General features: G+C 43.8%; 1 protein-coding gene across 1 annotated transcript; it reads left to right on the top strand.

The window, feature by feature from the left end:
- The first annotated feature begins 999 nt into the window (after positions 1–999).
- On the top strand, positions 1,000–15,438 carry UCHL1 (ubiquitin C-terminal hydrolase L1). The gene is made up of 9 exons (XM_025998114.2): positions 1,000–1,142; positions 1,241–1,252; positions 1,599–1,727; positions 4,836–4,986; positions 7,240–7,325; positions 7,404–7,451; positions 8,483–8,549; positions 9,506–9,564; positions 14,994–15,438. The coding sequence occupies exons 1-9, from the start codon at positions 1,110–1,112 to the stop codon at positions 15,078–15,080; spliced, it is 672 nt and encodes a 223-aa protein (XP_025853899.1). The 5' UTR covers positions 1,000–1,109; the 3' UTR covers positions 15,081–15,438.
- The last annotated feature ends 598 nt before the right edge of the window (positions 15,439–16,036 follow it).

The following is a 16,036-nucleotide window of genomic DNA, read 5'->3' as shown; positions in this document are numbered from 1 at the left end:
AGTAGGTCTATTCTTTCATCATTATCATTATTTTGTTATGAGCATATTAAAACAACCACAACCTTCTTGCTTCCCTAGCGTTTCTGCAAGCCCCATTTCATTCTGAGGTTTAGCTCTCCTGACACTGTTCTTACAGAATTTTGTCCTTCTTTTTATTCATTCTTCTGCATATGCTTTTTCTCTCCATCTTTTGCATTTGCTAGTAGGAAAAACAAGCTCCACCTGAGATCATTAGAGAACAGCTGTTCCTTTAGTTGCCATCCTCCTTCTCCTTCAGGGTGAATATTCCACTGTGAACTCGGAATTTTATTTGCCAAAGTCTCCCATTCTTTAAAAAATGCGTTTCCTTTTACACCCTCTCCTCTCCAAATCATTTCTTTCTCTCCCCTGGAGCTGTGTCCTAAAGTCTCCGGCCGCCTGCCTCCTCTCCGTGCTACATTACGGTCACATCCACCAGGTTCCTACAGCTTCCCCATGACCAACCAATTCTTCCCGGGGAGTCACATTACATCAGCATTACTAATGCACCATCCTTTAAGGCTCCACACCGTTTTATTCTAGGCAGCCCATTAAAAAACGAACCTCGGTACTAACATGGAGGATGAACCACCTAAGGTCAAATGCAAACTGCTGCAAGATTCGGGAAGCGCAGATTTATATGCATCCTAAATATATACCTGTTGAATAAGGGCTTTTTCTCTAAGCTTCAGAAACCCTGAGCAATCCGGTAATTGAGATGGTAAGAATGGTAGGTTTCCAGAAACTTCGCAAAAAAAAAAAAAAAAAAAAAAGGCTCCATCTAAAGGACTGCTCCACACGCTCAAGGAACACCCACCAACAAAACCCATCGCCACCACCACCAGATTATCTCACCAGCAAGTGAGACTGCAAGGTTGGGGGCCCGGCCGTACCACTCCGCAAGACGCACGGGGGGGTTCGTGCCCGTTTGGCGGCGGCGGCCCCTTTCCCCGTCGCTTGGTTTTGCCCCCGCTCCCCCTGCGCAGGCACCCGAAGTGCGTCAGGCCGGCGCTTTATAGCTGCAGCCTGGGCGGCTCCGCTCGCTGTTTGTCCCGGTCCCTCGGCAGCGGCTCCTCCCGCGCTCCGCCAAGATGCAGCTCAAGCCGATGGAGATTAACCCCGAGGTGAGCGTCAGGGGCGCCGCTGCCCGGGGAGCGCGGGGCCGCCGCGTCGGCGACCGGACGCGTCTTTGTAATTTGTCTTCTTTGCATTTGCCTTTCAGATGCTGAACAAAGTGAGTGGCGTCTCGCACCGCCTCCGTCCCCGCTCCCCGGGCGCACCCCTGCGGCGGGCCCGGGGGTACTGCGGAGCCGCGGGCGGTGGCAGCTCCCGAGGGCGTGGCGCGGGCCGGTGCGCCCGGGCTTCGCGGGAGCCACGTGTGGGCCGCGCTTTGTGCTGTGTCACCGCGCCCGGGCGTGGGGGTGGGGGCGGGGGCGGCGGCGGGGCGGGGGGCGGGGCGGGCCGCGACTCCTCCCCGGCCGGGGTGGGGGCGCCCGCGGCGCGGGAGCGGCCCCGCCCTCCGGCAGGTGCGGGCGGCCCGCGGGCCTCGCGCGCCTGGCCGCCCGGTTTTGCCTCCGCAGGTGCTGGCCCGGCTGGGGGTCGCCGGGCAGTGGCGCTTCGCGGACGTGCTGGGGCTGGAAGACGAGGCTCTGGGCTCGGTGCCGGCGCCCGCCTGCGCGCTGCTGCTGCTGTTTCCCCTCACGGCCCAGGTAGGGCGCGGGGTGCGCGGGCCCGGGGGGTGCGCGCGGCTCGCGGAGCCGGGGTCGTGGAGGGCCCGCGTGGACTCCGGGCTGCCCTGCTCTCCCCTCCCGGGCCGGGCGCCCGCAGCTCCGCACCTGGCGCCTTCCTGCGGGGGCTGCGGAGAGGAGCCCGCCCTTTCCTGGCACCTCCTCCTCTGGCGGTGAGAGCCTGGGCTGGCTCCCCGCTCGCCGTCCAGCGTTGCCTTGAGTTCTAAAGAGCCGCAGCCGCAGCATCTCCGTTGCATCATCGCAGTTATCCGGGGAAAGAGTTCCTCCTATTCCTAAATTCGGGCGAACCTGCGCTTTTCCGAGCCTTCCACTCCAGGGGATGGCTGGTGGTTTCCCTTCAAGGGCCGTGACCTGTGTGTCGGTTTATCGTTTGCTTCTCAGACTCCCCACCTTGCAGCAAAACGGGGGGAGGGGGTCGGGCTTGCCTGAGCCAGGGGGAAACAATAGGTTCTTTAATGCTCCATCTCCACTCTCGGGTCTTTGGTGGACTTGGGTTTCTTCCCATCCTCCTCTCCCTACAACATGCACACTTGGTTTTTAGCTTCTCCGATGTGTCCGCCCCCCCCCCCCTTTTTTTTTTAAAGCTTAATGATTGGTGTACGGTTCCTGTGTGGGGACCTCCTTCCACTTCTCGTCTTTCCTCTCTGACCTTGTACCTACGTGAACTAGGTGGGCATTAAAGCAGTTTTGGAAATACCTTTTCATTTCCCTTTAGATGGTCTTCCTCCTACAAGTGTGCATGGATGTATGTACCTCAAAGACTGAGCCATCATATATAAAAAGGTAGCTCGGGTAATTGTTGTCTTGCGACATATGAAATCCCACTAATTGGCATGGCATTGTCTATCTCCTATTGATGTCACTTGACCCCTGATTTGGGAGTGGTGAAATCTGCATTAACAAGACGTGGGGCAGTAGTATTTGGGGCATCATTCCAAATACAGTAAGCTTAACTGAAGCACCATGTTAGGACTGGGAGTTCTAGAAGCATTTTCAGCATAAATTATCCCTATGGGAAGTCACAGGCATTTCCTCCTAGTGAATGGGCTTGATACTGTGAGTTAAAAACCCTTATTAAAGCTATTAGGATAATCCCACTCGCTGACATTTTGTTTTTTCAAAGTCTTTAGTTAGGTAGACTGAAGCTGCCGAATAATTGCAAGTCAAATTAGCTTGCCTGTTGACAGAATCAAACACAACTTCTCTCTCTCTGAGCCTCTCCTGAAGCTCTTTTATTTAGAGGATCCATGATGACTCGGAGGTTTTGAGCAGCACTCACAGGCAAGGCCTCTGGGAGGCAGTGGTGTGTCGTGTTTGTCTTTCAAAAGCCCACTGCTTGCTTTTTGCTGGATCAAGCTGTGCTTTGTTAAAGAACATTCTGGTTTGAATGAGCTGGATACTTATAATCCTTTAGCTCTAGTTGAGGCAGTCAGACTTAGCACCTATTCTGTGACACGAAACACCAATTAGGCTAAACACAAGCAAATTCAAGAAAAGTTTGTATGTTGACTTCCAAATAGGCTGATGTTAATTTAAAAAGCATCTGACTTTTGTCTGAGGGTTATGAGACCCTACTGGACCAGTTCTGAATCCTTAAGTGATCATGAGATATTTGCAGAAGTGTCTCCCTGCAAGAGCACAAATGACTAAAGAATGGTGATATCCCATTAAAAAAAAACTTAGGGCAAAAACCCTTAGCAGCTCATGAACAACTCTTCAAAAATGGTGGTAGATGTTTGGTAGAACTTCCTACTAGATGGTCTTGCAGGGCAAAAGAGCTTATTCATTTGATGGTATCACAGACAAGGCTTAAACTTCCGTCATGTGTAGAGTAATGCAAGGCTACTGGAATTACAAATATACTTCCGGGGCATCTGGCTGGCTCAGTGGGGTAGAACATATGACTCTCAATCTCAGGGTTGTAACTTTGAGCCCCACATTGGGTGTAGAGATGACTTAAAATCTTTAGAAAAATACTTATATACTTCTGATATTATGTCCAAATTATACTGGATGTGTGGGACATTCGAGTTTCTATAGTATTGGCACTGTGCTTTAAACCGAGAAACCCTATTTTTTAAGGTCTGTAATTCATTAGCGAAAGGTCCAGACAAGCACATTAAATTACTGTACAAAGAGCAATTGGATTCTTTTTTTTTTTTTTTTAAAGATTTATTTATTTATGATAGAGGCAGAGACACAGGAGGAGGGAGAAACAGGGTCCGTGCTGGGAGCCCAATGCAGACTCGATCCCGGGACTCCAGGATGGCGCCCCGGGCCAAAGGCAGGTGCTAAACCTGCTGAGCCACCCAGGGATCCCCGAGCAGTTGGATTCTTTGAGGAAAACCGTCTCTAGTCTTACTCATTTACTGATCTCTCATGACTCCTCTCTTCCCCATTGTTAATCTGTCCTCAAACTGTATAGTTGACAAAGACAAGCATCACATCTTCCTCTTGTGGATGAGAAGATTTTGTAAGATCACAGCCCAGAACCCTAGATCTGTTTTCTTTCCTTCCAAAAAGTGAGGGAATGGTTAATTTCTTCAAATTCCTCCTTTCAGCAGTTAAGTCTTATTTTGTATTTGTTACTGAAAAGAGGTATATTTAAACACAGTAGAGGTAGAACTTTAACAAATACTGGGGTATAGACTGGCTGGTGTTTATTGGATATTAAATTGACCAAAGCTTGATTGGGGTCCTGTGTGAAATATAGTTGTTACTGGTGTCTAAGGGAAAAAAAATGAACATGTTTTTCTGACTTCAGGACACCATCCGTTTTCAAGTTAAAAGGTTGCAGTGGTGTCTAGACAAATCCTTGGGCAACATCCAAGGCCATTACTGCACTGCAGCATCCGGGTGGAGTCTCAGAACGTCTCAGAACCCCGCGGGCTGGTGTGGGTGTGGGAGGCAGACAGGCAATTCTCTGGCTGCTGGCCAACCACCTAGAACCAGGGCTCCTGGTCACACATCCCACTTGTGTTTCCATTTAAGTGGTAGAACTTGCTGTGCTACCATCTGTTAATTCTTTGCATTTTCATTTGAGATATAAAATGTTTTTTATATTCACAGCATGAGAACTTCAGGAAAAAACAGATTGAAGAATTGAAGGGACAGGAAGTCAGTCCTAAGGTGTACTTCATGAAGCAGACCATTGGGAACTCCTGTGGTACCATCGGGCTTATCCATGCAGTGGCCAATAACCAAGACAAACTGGAGTTTGGTAAGTGGGTTTTGAGGGCAGTCCTTTTGTTAACCTCTAGTGAGTTGTAACCTGTCATTCTGAAACCCCTAGGGGTCTAGTCAAGCAAAGTCATTGCCTTACATTCTTTTTTGAAACCAACTCACCTGTATGTAATCAGTAAGTGAATTAATATTGATTCTCTTATGAGGGAAGGAAACTCCTTTTCCAGAAGCATGGTCTAGCTTCTTCACCTGGAGGGGAAGAGGAAATGATAGGCAGCTTTGTACTGCTTCTCCGCATATGCTCTTCCTTTGCACGCAGTGTGTTGTTGTGATTCTCATGAGCTCCTGTTCAATTCTCAACACTTCGGAAGAATTAGAGATAATGTTGAAACCATAAAATAATCAACACTTAGGACCTGTCTTTAATGGTTCTGGGTCTCTTAAACAACAGAGAGAGCCAAAGTAGCCTAGAGCAGCTGGATGAAGATATCGTGAAAGATCCGTGAACAAAGTCACGTCCGGGGTCTTGGTTCATTTCATTGGATGCTATGGAGGATGTAGAAGAAAGGAGTCTCTTAGGTTTGTCAGAAGCACAGTGAGTGGCACTGTACAATGTAAAAATACGTGGCATAGTGTATGAGAGGCCAAGGGTGAGCAAACTTTCTTAAAAGGTGAGAATAAATCTAGGTTTTTGAGGGCCATTTAGTCTCTGTCCTTGTAGTTCAAAAGCAGCCCTGGACAAGATGTAAACCAGTGGTTGTGGCTCTGTTCCAATAGTACAAAAATAGGCATAGTAGTTTGCCAACTCCTGATTTAGACAATGGATAGGGGTGGCTAAGAATTGAATAATTTCAGCTAATGTAGTTCATGGTGTTGCTTGTAGCAGGCCTGATACTTTTTTTTTTAAATAAGTTAAGTGTGGCCAAGACTACTATTTTTTATTTCAAAATACTTTTGAAATAAAAAATAAATAAAAAGGCTTGTCTGACAATAAAGATCCAAATTTCCTAGAACTTAATTTCTCAGATATTGACTTGCCATATTAAAGAGTTGTAGCTTCATCCTTTATTTCTTCTGCAGTAAGTCTCACTTTAGAGTACTGTGTTAGGTCAGTAGAGCTACTGGAACTGTTTTGGAACCATGGACATAATAGTGCTACAGGAAGGTAATCAGACCCTGAGCCCTCCCCATAAAGTTAAGATTCCTTCCAAGTTTTATGTGGTCTTTACCTAACAAATTTGTTTAAATTTAGAGCTGAAAGGGTAAATGCAGTCTTTGAACTATAAATCACTTTTGTCCTAGCCATGTATTCAGTGTCTCCTAGACTTAGCCATATTGAGCAGTGACAAAATGTTTATACCAAACTGTCAGCCAATCTTTTGTCTCTGGGAAATAATACTAGGCTCTTTACATTTCTTTTTAAGATCCTCGAGTTAATGTCTGTCTGGATAGCCATACTACTAAGATTGCATTTTCTACCCCGGAGTGTAAAAAAAAAAAAAAAAAAAAGAAACTTGGTTTGAGAACCATTATTAGACTAGAATGTTGTTGCACCAGTTAGGGGATTGTGTGTTTCCAGTAGCTGTAGAGAGCAGCAATTAGAAGGTGCTTGGCTGGCTCAGTTGGTAGAGCAAGTGATTCTTGATCTCTGGCTTGTGAGTTTGAGCCCCTTGATGGGTGTAGAGATTACTTAAATAAATTTTGAAAAAGCAAAACAGCTCTAGGGGCACCTGGGTGGCTCAGTAGTTGAGCATCTGCTTCTGGCTCAGGGTGTGATCCTGGGGTCCTGGGATTGGGTCCCTCATCGAGCTCCCTGCAGGGGGCCTGCTTTTCCCTCTTCCTATGTCTCTGGCTCTCTCTGTGTCTCATGAATAAATAAAATAAAGTCTTTAAAAATAAAATCAGCAGTAGACAAGACAGTTCCTGCCTTTGTGGCAAGACAGGTCTCAAACACCTGTTACAAATGGATGTGCACTGTGATGAAGGTGATGAGGGATTTGAGAGGTGAGTGTGTGTGGGGAAGGGACAAGAGTCTGGATGGTGGGGAGGTGATGCAGGAGAAGGCTTGGCATACTGAAGGAGTGGAGAGTTCTTTGGTTGGAATGCAGTCAGAAGGGACGGGTTGGGAGGAGAGGCTGAGGGAGAAGGGACAGCCCATCTTCTCCAGAGCCATGGTAAAGACTGCAGTCACTAAACATGGCTGGCTGTATAACAGCCTAAGTGTGCAGTAAATGTGCACCCATTTGCACTATTCCACCTGTACATTATCTTTTTTTTTTTTTTTTTAAAGAGGATGGGTCAGTCCTGAAACAGTTTCTTTCTGAAACGGAGAAGCTGTCCCCTGAAGACCGAGCAAAATGCTTTGAAAAGAATGAGGTAGGAAGAGAACTTCCAGAGCATCAGTTTTAAATTACTACAGAGGTTGTTGTGCTAATTACTCTCTCTTGTCTGCAGGCCATTCAGGCAGCCCATGATGCCGTGGCACAGGAAGGCCAATGTCGGGTAAATGCAATTACAGATCAGAGCCAGGCTGTCTAGGTGCCCTGTGTCTTCCCTGAAATATGTATAGGAACCTCTTACCTGAACGCAGCAGGTGTTTCCATCAAAGGCCAATTAAAACCAATTAACCCCAGAAAATTCTATCAGAATAATGCTTTGTGACCAGACTTGTTCATAAAAATGGCTCTTCAGAAATCTGATTGGCAGTAAACATTGTCTTGAGTAAATTTAAGACCTATTTTGCTTAGATCCAAATGATTCTAAGATGGGGCAGCCCCGGGTGGCTCAGCGGCTTAGCGCCTGCCTTTGGCCCAGGGTGTGATCCTGGAGACCGGGGATTGAGTCCTATGTCGGGCTCCCTGGGTGGAGCCTGCTTCTCCCTCTGCCTGTGTCTTTCCTCTCTGTCTGTCATGAATAGATAAAGTCTTAAAAAAAAAAAAAAAACAAATGATTCTAAGAGAGTGATACCCCTCCTGGCGATAAAGCATTTCGCACATTCCTCCCACAGACTGTTGGAGAGAGTAAGATTACCAGCAAGGACTACGGTTTCTAGGAGGCTTAAATACACCATTAATCTGAACAGAGTCCTCCGTTCAACTGTCGTTTAGATTTAAGTCCATATCAATGCCTTTATATCTACAGTTGGCCCTAGAACTTTCTAATCTCTAAGCCTGAATTTCCCCCTCAGTAAAAAATCTTAGATTTCTGGTAGTTACTATATTTACATAAATAGACAAAAGTCTTATGATAGTCTTCTAATATCTAGTCTATAGGAGATATATGTTAACCTATACTAACTTAAAATAATAAGCAAGTCAGTTCCAGTGCATTACACTTGAAGAGTGACAGTTTTTAACAAATTAAGTTCTGCTTTTAAAATCATATTGCAAAATATGTGTATTAAATCAACATGTTGTACATTTTGAACTTACACAATATTATGCCAGTTATCTCTCAGTAAAACTAAAAATGTTTAATGCAATATTTTGTTCACTAAAAACTCATCTTCAAAAATATTTTTTGACTCTCTTCAGGTAGATGACAAAGTGAATTTTCATTTTATTCTGTTTAACAACGTGGATGGCCATCTCTATGAACTTGGTAGGTTTCACTCCACTTTTGGAACCCAGTATAGTTTCATGCATTCCTTCAGATGAAATTCCTCTTGGGATATTTGTGTGTGGCTTTGTGGCACTTAGTATGTCTTTGTCTATGAAGTGTATCTTATCTTGTTCACAAAGCCAAAACACCACGGTATTCTCATTGGGGCACTTAGCCCCTTATCATACCCAGGGCAGCTCTGCTGCCCCATCAGGTGGTGTCTTGCAGAAGGAATGTTTTTAGTCACAAACTGATAAAGAGATCAGTGCCAGTTCAAGGCCTATATGTTCAGATTTTCTCTTTCCACCTTCCAGCACAGCATTACCAGTGTAGGATCTCCAACAGCATCCTGACAAGGAATACTTTTGGAAAAAGATAAATGCCTAAATGTGATCTTGTTTGTATAGAAAGAATTTGGACATGTTGGGGGATAATTTCTCTTGTTGTTATATACCAGCAAGAAAGATTATCCACCTTGTAAAAGTCATACCCTTTGTGTTAATGGAGGAAAACTTGCAGCTGTGTTGCCTCAAGAACTACCCATAAGCAGACAAGAGCAAATGAGACTTGGGGACAGTCAATAGTCCTCGAGGGGCGGTGAAATCCAAAGGATCCCTTCTTGGCTCCCCTCCTGTCCCTCAGAGGCTGTATCTGCCCTTTTTTTTTTTTTTTTTTTTTTTTTTGCTCTGGAATCCTTCCCAGGAGATGTGGAACAAGCTTTTCTGTTAGGATGACCACATTGGGCTTTGGTTCTGTTGCTTGAAGATTAGAGTTGCCCCAGGATGGATATCTAGGAACATTTGAACCTCACTTCCAGCTGATTGCTTCTGACCAGCCAGCCTTTTTGGGAGTGGCAGTTGTATTTGGGAGATCTGAAACTTGGCCTTTAGGCTGCGTAAGCACAGCAGCCAGAAAATAGGCAGATGAAATCAACATGCCTGGCTTCTCTGTTACAGATGGACGAATGCCTTTTCCAGTAAACCATGGCACCAGTTCAGAGGACTCCTTGCTGCAGGTAATAATCTTTGGAACCCCTCTTCAACAGAGGCCCATGTTTCTTGATTGTCTAAGTAAAGGACCGTATTGTCTAAAGTGCTAATACTTTTTCAGTGTAGCCAGCACCCATCATCTGGGTTAATAGCAGTCTTTAGGACTTGAAGATGATTTTAGTAATTCTATCTACCTTATTTTATAGCAAATGGTTTTAAACAGGGTCCTTCCGAGCAGCCCTGACTAATCTGTATCGCGTGTGGATACAGCCTAATTCTAACCATAGACTTTAGTCTATGGTTAGAATTAGGCTGAAAGCCATGGAGTTACTTCCTTGTGGGATTAAGGTGACCATTGTCCTCTTGTCAGATCACATCATAGCTCACAGCTCAAGGCACGGTAACCTGAGCCTTTCTTAATCCCTCTCAAACTGCTGGATTACAGTCAATCTTAGAGGTAGATTCTGGTTAGGCTATCAGCGTCCGTGTTTTCTTCTCCTTTGGTCCGCTGTTACAGGACGAGAGGAGAAGATTCAAAACCTGCCTTGATAAGAACTTTAAGATCCAGGTTTACTGTTCTGCAGTAACAAATGCAGTAATAAATGACTACAGAAACCCCTTAATTCTGGACAAGGGCTGATAGACCACCCGAGGCCCCTTCACCCTAAAAGCAAGTCTCTAGAACTGAATCAATTTACTGTTATAGAGGAGAGTTGCGTAATTGTGATAAAATTAAGAATGCTCTAAAGGCGTATTTCATTTGTAGTAATGACTAATCTTTTTTGAGTGCTTGCTGTGTGCAGATGAAGGGCTGGCAAACTTTCTGTAAAAAGCCAGGTAGAGGGATCCCTGGGTGGCGCAGCGGTTTGGTGCCTGCCTTTGGCCCAGGGCGCGATCCTGGAGACCTGGGATTGAATCCCACGTCTGGCTCCCAGTGCATGGAGCCTGCTTCTCCCTCTGCTTGTGTCTCTGCCCCTGTCTCTCTCTCTCTCTCTCTCTGTGTGTGTGACTATCATAAATAAGTAACAATTAAAAAAAAAAAGCCAGGTAGAGAAACTATTTGAGGCTTCATGCGGAGTCTGGCTGTGTTGCAAGGACAGGCACATCTCAGGGATATTGTGGGTTCAGTTCTAGACCATTGCAATAAAGCGAATATCGCAATGAAGTGAGTTAAATTTTTAGGTCCCAGTGCACACAAAAGTTTATGTTTATACTGTAATCTCTTAAGTGGACAATAACATTTTGTCTAAAAGAACAATGTACATATTTTAATCAAAATACTTTATTTCTAAAAAATGCCTGCCATCATCTGAGCTTTCTGAGACCAAATATTTGTGCTGATGGAGGTCTTGCCTCTTGCCTCCATGTCAATGGCTGCTGACTGCTCAGGGCAGTGGCTGCTGAAGGTTGGGGGTGCTGTGGCAATTTCTTAAAATAAGAGGACAGTGATGTTTGCTGCATCCATTGACTCTTCCTTTCACAAACGATTTCCCTGTAGTGTGTGATGCTTTTGATAGAATTTTACCCACCGTAGAACCTCTTTTTAAATTGGAGTCTCTCCTCTCAAACCCTACTGCTGCTTTATCAACTTAGTTTATATCATATTCTAAATCCTTTGTTGTCCTTCAACAGTCTTCACAGCATCTTTGGGAGTAGATTTCATCTTAAGAAAACCGTTTTTTTGCTCCTTGTGAGAAACGACATCTCATCTGTTTAAATCATGAGATTGCAGCAATTCAGTCCCATTTTCACACTCTACTCTTGCTATTTCCATCACATCTGCAGGTACTTCTTTCACTGCATCTTAAACCCTTCAAAGGTCCTCCATAGGGGTCGGAATCCACTTCTTCCAAACTCCTGTTAATATTGGTATTTGATCTCTTCCTATGAACCAGGAATATTCTTTTTTTTTCTTTTTTTTTTTTTTGAACCAGGAATATTCTTAAAGATCCCCAGAATAGTGAATCCTTTCCGGAGTTTTCAGTTTATCCAGATCCATTGGAGGAATCCATATCTGTGGCAGCTATAGCCTTACAGAATGTATTTATTAAATGAGACTTGCAAGTTGAAATGACTTCTTGATTCACGGAGCTGCAGAATGGATGTTATTTAGCAGGCACGGAAACAGCATTAATCTTGTCCACCTCCATGAGCTCTTGGGTGACTGGGTGCATTGTCAATGAGCAATCCTATTTTGAAAGAAATATTTTTCCCTTAGTAGGTCTCAACAGTGGGCTTGAAATATTAAGTAAACCGTATTATAAACATATGTGCTGTCATCCAGGCTTTGGTCCATTTGTAGAGCACAGGCAGATAGATGTAGCATATTTCTTAAGGGCCCTAGGATTTCCAGAATGGTAGATGAGCATTGGCTTCAACTTAAAATCACCAGCTGCATTATCCCATAACAAGAGACCCTGTCTTTTGAAGCTTTGAACCCAACCATTGACTTCTCTCTAGCTGTGAAAGTCCTAAATGGTATCTTCTTCCAGTTGAAGCCTCTGTCATCCACATGGGAAATCTGTTGCTAAGTTTATCCACCACCTTCATTAATGGTTGTAGCTAATCTTCCAGATAATGTGCTGCAGCTTCTAGATCTGCACTTGGTGCTTCACCTTGCACCTTGATGTTATGGAGACAGCTTCATTCCTTATACTTGAACCAACTTCTGCTAGCTTCAAACTTTTCTGCACCTTCCTCACCTCTCTCAGCCTTCAGAGAATTGAAGAGAGTTAGGGCCTTGCTCTGGATTAGGCTTTGGCTTAGGGGAATGTTGTGGCTGGTTTGATTTCCTATCCAGACCACTCAGACTTTCTCCATGTCAGGAATAAGGCAGTTTTGCTCTCTTGTCATTTATGTGTTCACTGGAGTAGCACTTCTAGTTTCCTTTAAGAACTTTTCCTTTGCATTTAGGCTTGGCTAACTGTTAGGTATAAGAGTCCTAGCTTTGAGCCTGTCTCAGCTTCCAACAGGTCTTCCTCACTAAGCTTCATTGTTTCTACCTTTGGATTTTAAGTGAGAGATGTGTGACTCTTCACTTGAACACATAGAGGCCATTGAAAGTTATTAACTGGCCTAATTTCAATAGGGGGAAAAAGCTGGCCACTGGAGTGGTGAAAAGACACACAATGTTAAGGTTGCTGTCTTATGTGGGTGTGGATGTGGTTTGTAGCACCCTAAAACAATTATTATAGTGACATCAGATATCACTGTCACAGTGACCACCCATAACAAATACAAAAAAAGGGTCAAGTATCCCAAGGATCACCAAAATGTGACACAGAAACACAAAACAAATGCTGTTGAAAAAAGGTGCTGATAGACTTGCTTGATGCACGGTGGCTACAAACTTTGAATTTGTAAAAATGCTAGGTCTGAGAAGTGAGGTATGCTTGTACTCGATTTTGCTGTTTCAGCTGCAAAGCAGCCCATAGACAATGTCTAAGTGAATGTGTGGCCAGATTCTATTAAAACTTTATTCACAAAGAGAAGTAACAGGCTGCAGTTTGCTGACGCCTGTGCTAGATGCTATTCTAAGTGACTTCTGGCTTTTTAAAGAATGCTTTTAATGGGGCTCTGAGGTAGGTATTATACCCGCATTTTACAGATGAGGAAACTGAGTACAGAGGTTAAGTGATGCTCAGGGTCAGTGACTTGAATGACAAAACCATGGTTCAAATCTGGGCAATCTTAGCTACCGTTCAGTACTACTTCTCTGTAATAGGTGTGACTTTGGAACATCATAAACCTCATGATGTCAAGGTGCCAGTGGATCAAATTACGCCTTGGTAGGAGAGGGTTACTTTCTCTAGTTTGCTGTCACATACACCTGAGATGAGTTAGAGTCAATTCTAGGATATATGAGGGGTAAGTGGGAGTAGTAACTTGGAATGAGAAATCTAGAAAAGCAGAATTGAGGGGGATTTTACAGAGGCAGAATTTACTTATGGGAGAGAGTAAGAGACAGAACTTCTGATTATGACCCATTTGGGGGAAAGACTGGTCCCTCTAATAGAGCTCTCCAAGGTCCTCACTCTCCTGTTGAACCCTGCTAATACCATAAAAATGTACCCCACATAGGATACCTAAAACTATTATTTGAGTAGAATTTATGACATCTGGGTAAGGTAAAACTGTTTAAATAATAAATTAGGATCTCATTTAAAATTAAATGGAATATAAACCAGTGTCTTAATTAGTGAAAACCCTTATAAGATTGGTTTGTATACAGTTAAAACTGTTTTAGACTGTGTAGTAAATTATTGCTACACTGGTAAGAAATTAAACTTACCCCAAGAATTCTGAGTTTACTGTTCATTGTCTGTAGAAGATGGCTGTTTCCTTTCCTTTATAGGCACACCTTTAATTGTAGTCCTCCCTGTGGGTCCTACAGGAAAGTCATTTTGGGGCAATAAGGTCTGAAGTATTAATTTTGATAGAGAATGAAATATGTAGATGTCAATCTAGAATTCCCTCTAGTTTTTACAGGTAGTTCTAAAGCAGGAGCAAAACTGGGTGGTTGATGCCTTTTAAGGGCCAAACTCATGAAATTGATGGTTTTTAGACCTTGGGAGCTGATGTTAGGACTGTTCCGTCCTCTTAAAGGGCCTTCTATTTCTCATGGTTTGTGGAGCTGTCTTTACCCTGGACTTCTTTACAGATTACACAGTAATTGATAGTTCCTGTGCCAAGGCATTTAAACCCTAGAATTTAGGATGGATTTTCTATTACCAATCTTGGTAATCTAGGTCTTAGAACTAGTAACACATGTCATTCCACTATCAATTAAGAATTCATTGGCAGATATTTAAGGCTGTTTTGTAAGATGTTTATTTGAAAGAAATTTGTGTTTACTTGGAATTTCTGAGTTAGGGGAACTTTTCTGCCCTCTTACGGGAGAGAGGGTCAACTTTTTACCTTGTATCTATTTGATGAAAAGAACCCTCACAGTGTATTTAGTTTCTTGCCAAAAACAGGCACAAGATGGAAGAAACCCAGAGCACTTGGTGGAAGAAAGAAGCCAGAGCTTCTAAAGTCAAGTCTGATTCAGGGGTTCTTGTCTTTTTCCCTTCACTTGATTTTATTTTATTTTGGAAGGGGTTCTCTTAAGTCAGCCCTGGTTTATAAGTTTAATTGGAGGTTTATTTTATTTATTTTTTTAAGATTGATTGATTCATGAGAGAGAGAGAGAGAGAGAGAGAGAGAGGGGCAAAGACAGAGGCAGAGGGAGAAGCAGGCTTCCTGCAGGGAGGCCGATGTGTGGGACTCGATCCCAGGAACTCTTGGGATCCTGACCTGAGCCAAAGGCAGGCACTCAACCACTGAGGCACCCGAGTGCCCCTAATGGCAGGTTTAAAGTTGATCAGGGTGATCTCTGAACCTTACTGTTACTTTCCTTTTGAAACTTCATTTTGAGCTACTGCTGTTTGGGTATTAATGACATTTCTCCTTTCAGGATGCCGCCAAGGTCTGCAGAGAATTCACTGAGCGTGAGCAAGGGGAGGTCCGCTTTTCTGCTGTGGCACTCTGCAAGGCAGCCTAATGCCCTGGGGGAGGGACATAGCTTTTGTCCCCCCTCTTCCCTTCTATGTGAAACCTACCCCCTCCTCTCCACTAATGCAGTCTAAAATGCTTCAGTACTTGTGGAACACAGCTGTTCTCCTTTGGTTCTGCAGATATGCTCTTACCCTCAGCCACACCCAAGCACTAGCAGAGCTCAGCTGTTGATCGAGCAAAGTTTGGTATAAACTTCAGATGGAGAAGCATTTTCCTCCCAACGTATGTATTGTACCTCAATAGCTAATGCTTTAAATGGCTCCTCTGGTTTGCGTCTGTAAGTTAAGGCCTTGGATGTGGTTTGTTTGTCCTTAAAAAAAATAAAACTTTTCTGCTGATTAAGGGCTGGGCCTAACCTGTTCTCACTTCTCTCTTTTACCTGCCCCTCCAATACATTAAATTATTTTCCTAGTGCTATGGGTTTAGGTCTTCCATGTAAACAACTCCTGTAGCACAGGTAGGAGAATTACCATAAAAATAGTATGGATTCAACATCTCCAGACTTTTTTCTATTCATTCGTTTTAAAAATTTCATTAATCACACCCAACACGGTGCTCAAACTTATAACCCCAAGATCAAGAGTCACATGGTTTACTGACTGAGCCAGCCAGGAGTCCCCTTCTTTTCAATTTTAAATTCAGTGTGCCAGCATATAACACCCAGTGCTCATCTCATCATGTAGGCACCCCTTTCTATACATTTATATCCCCATGTATACTTGTAGAAAAAACTCGTAGATAGACTTTATTATTATTATTTTTAGAATTTTAGATTTACAGAAGATTGACAAGCTATTATGGAGTTCCCATATATTCCTCATCCATTTCCCCTGTTAACATCTTACATTAGTATAAAACACTTGTTACAATGAACCAATTTTGGTATTACTGTTAACTCACATCCATAGCTTATTCAGATTCCTTCAAGTTTTGACCTAATTC

The sequence above is a fragment of the Vulpes vulpes genome, chromosome 14, assembly GCF_048418805.1.
Source record: "Vulpes vulpes isolate BD-2025 chromosome 14, VulVul3, whole genome shotgun sequence".
NCBI lineage: Eukaryota > Metazoa > Chordata > Mammalia > Carnivora > Canidae > Vulpes > Vulpes vulpes.
Note: the sequence above shows the minus strand (reverse complement) of the source record. Positions and strands in the feature narration are given on the sequence as shown.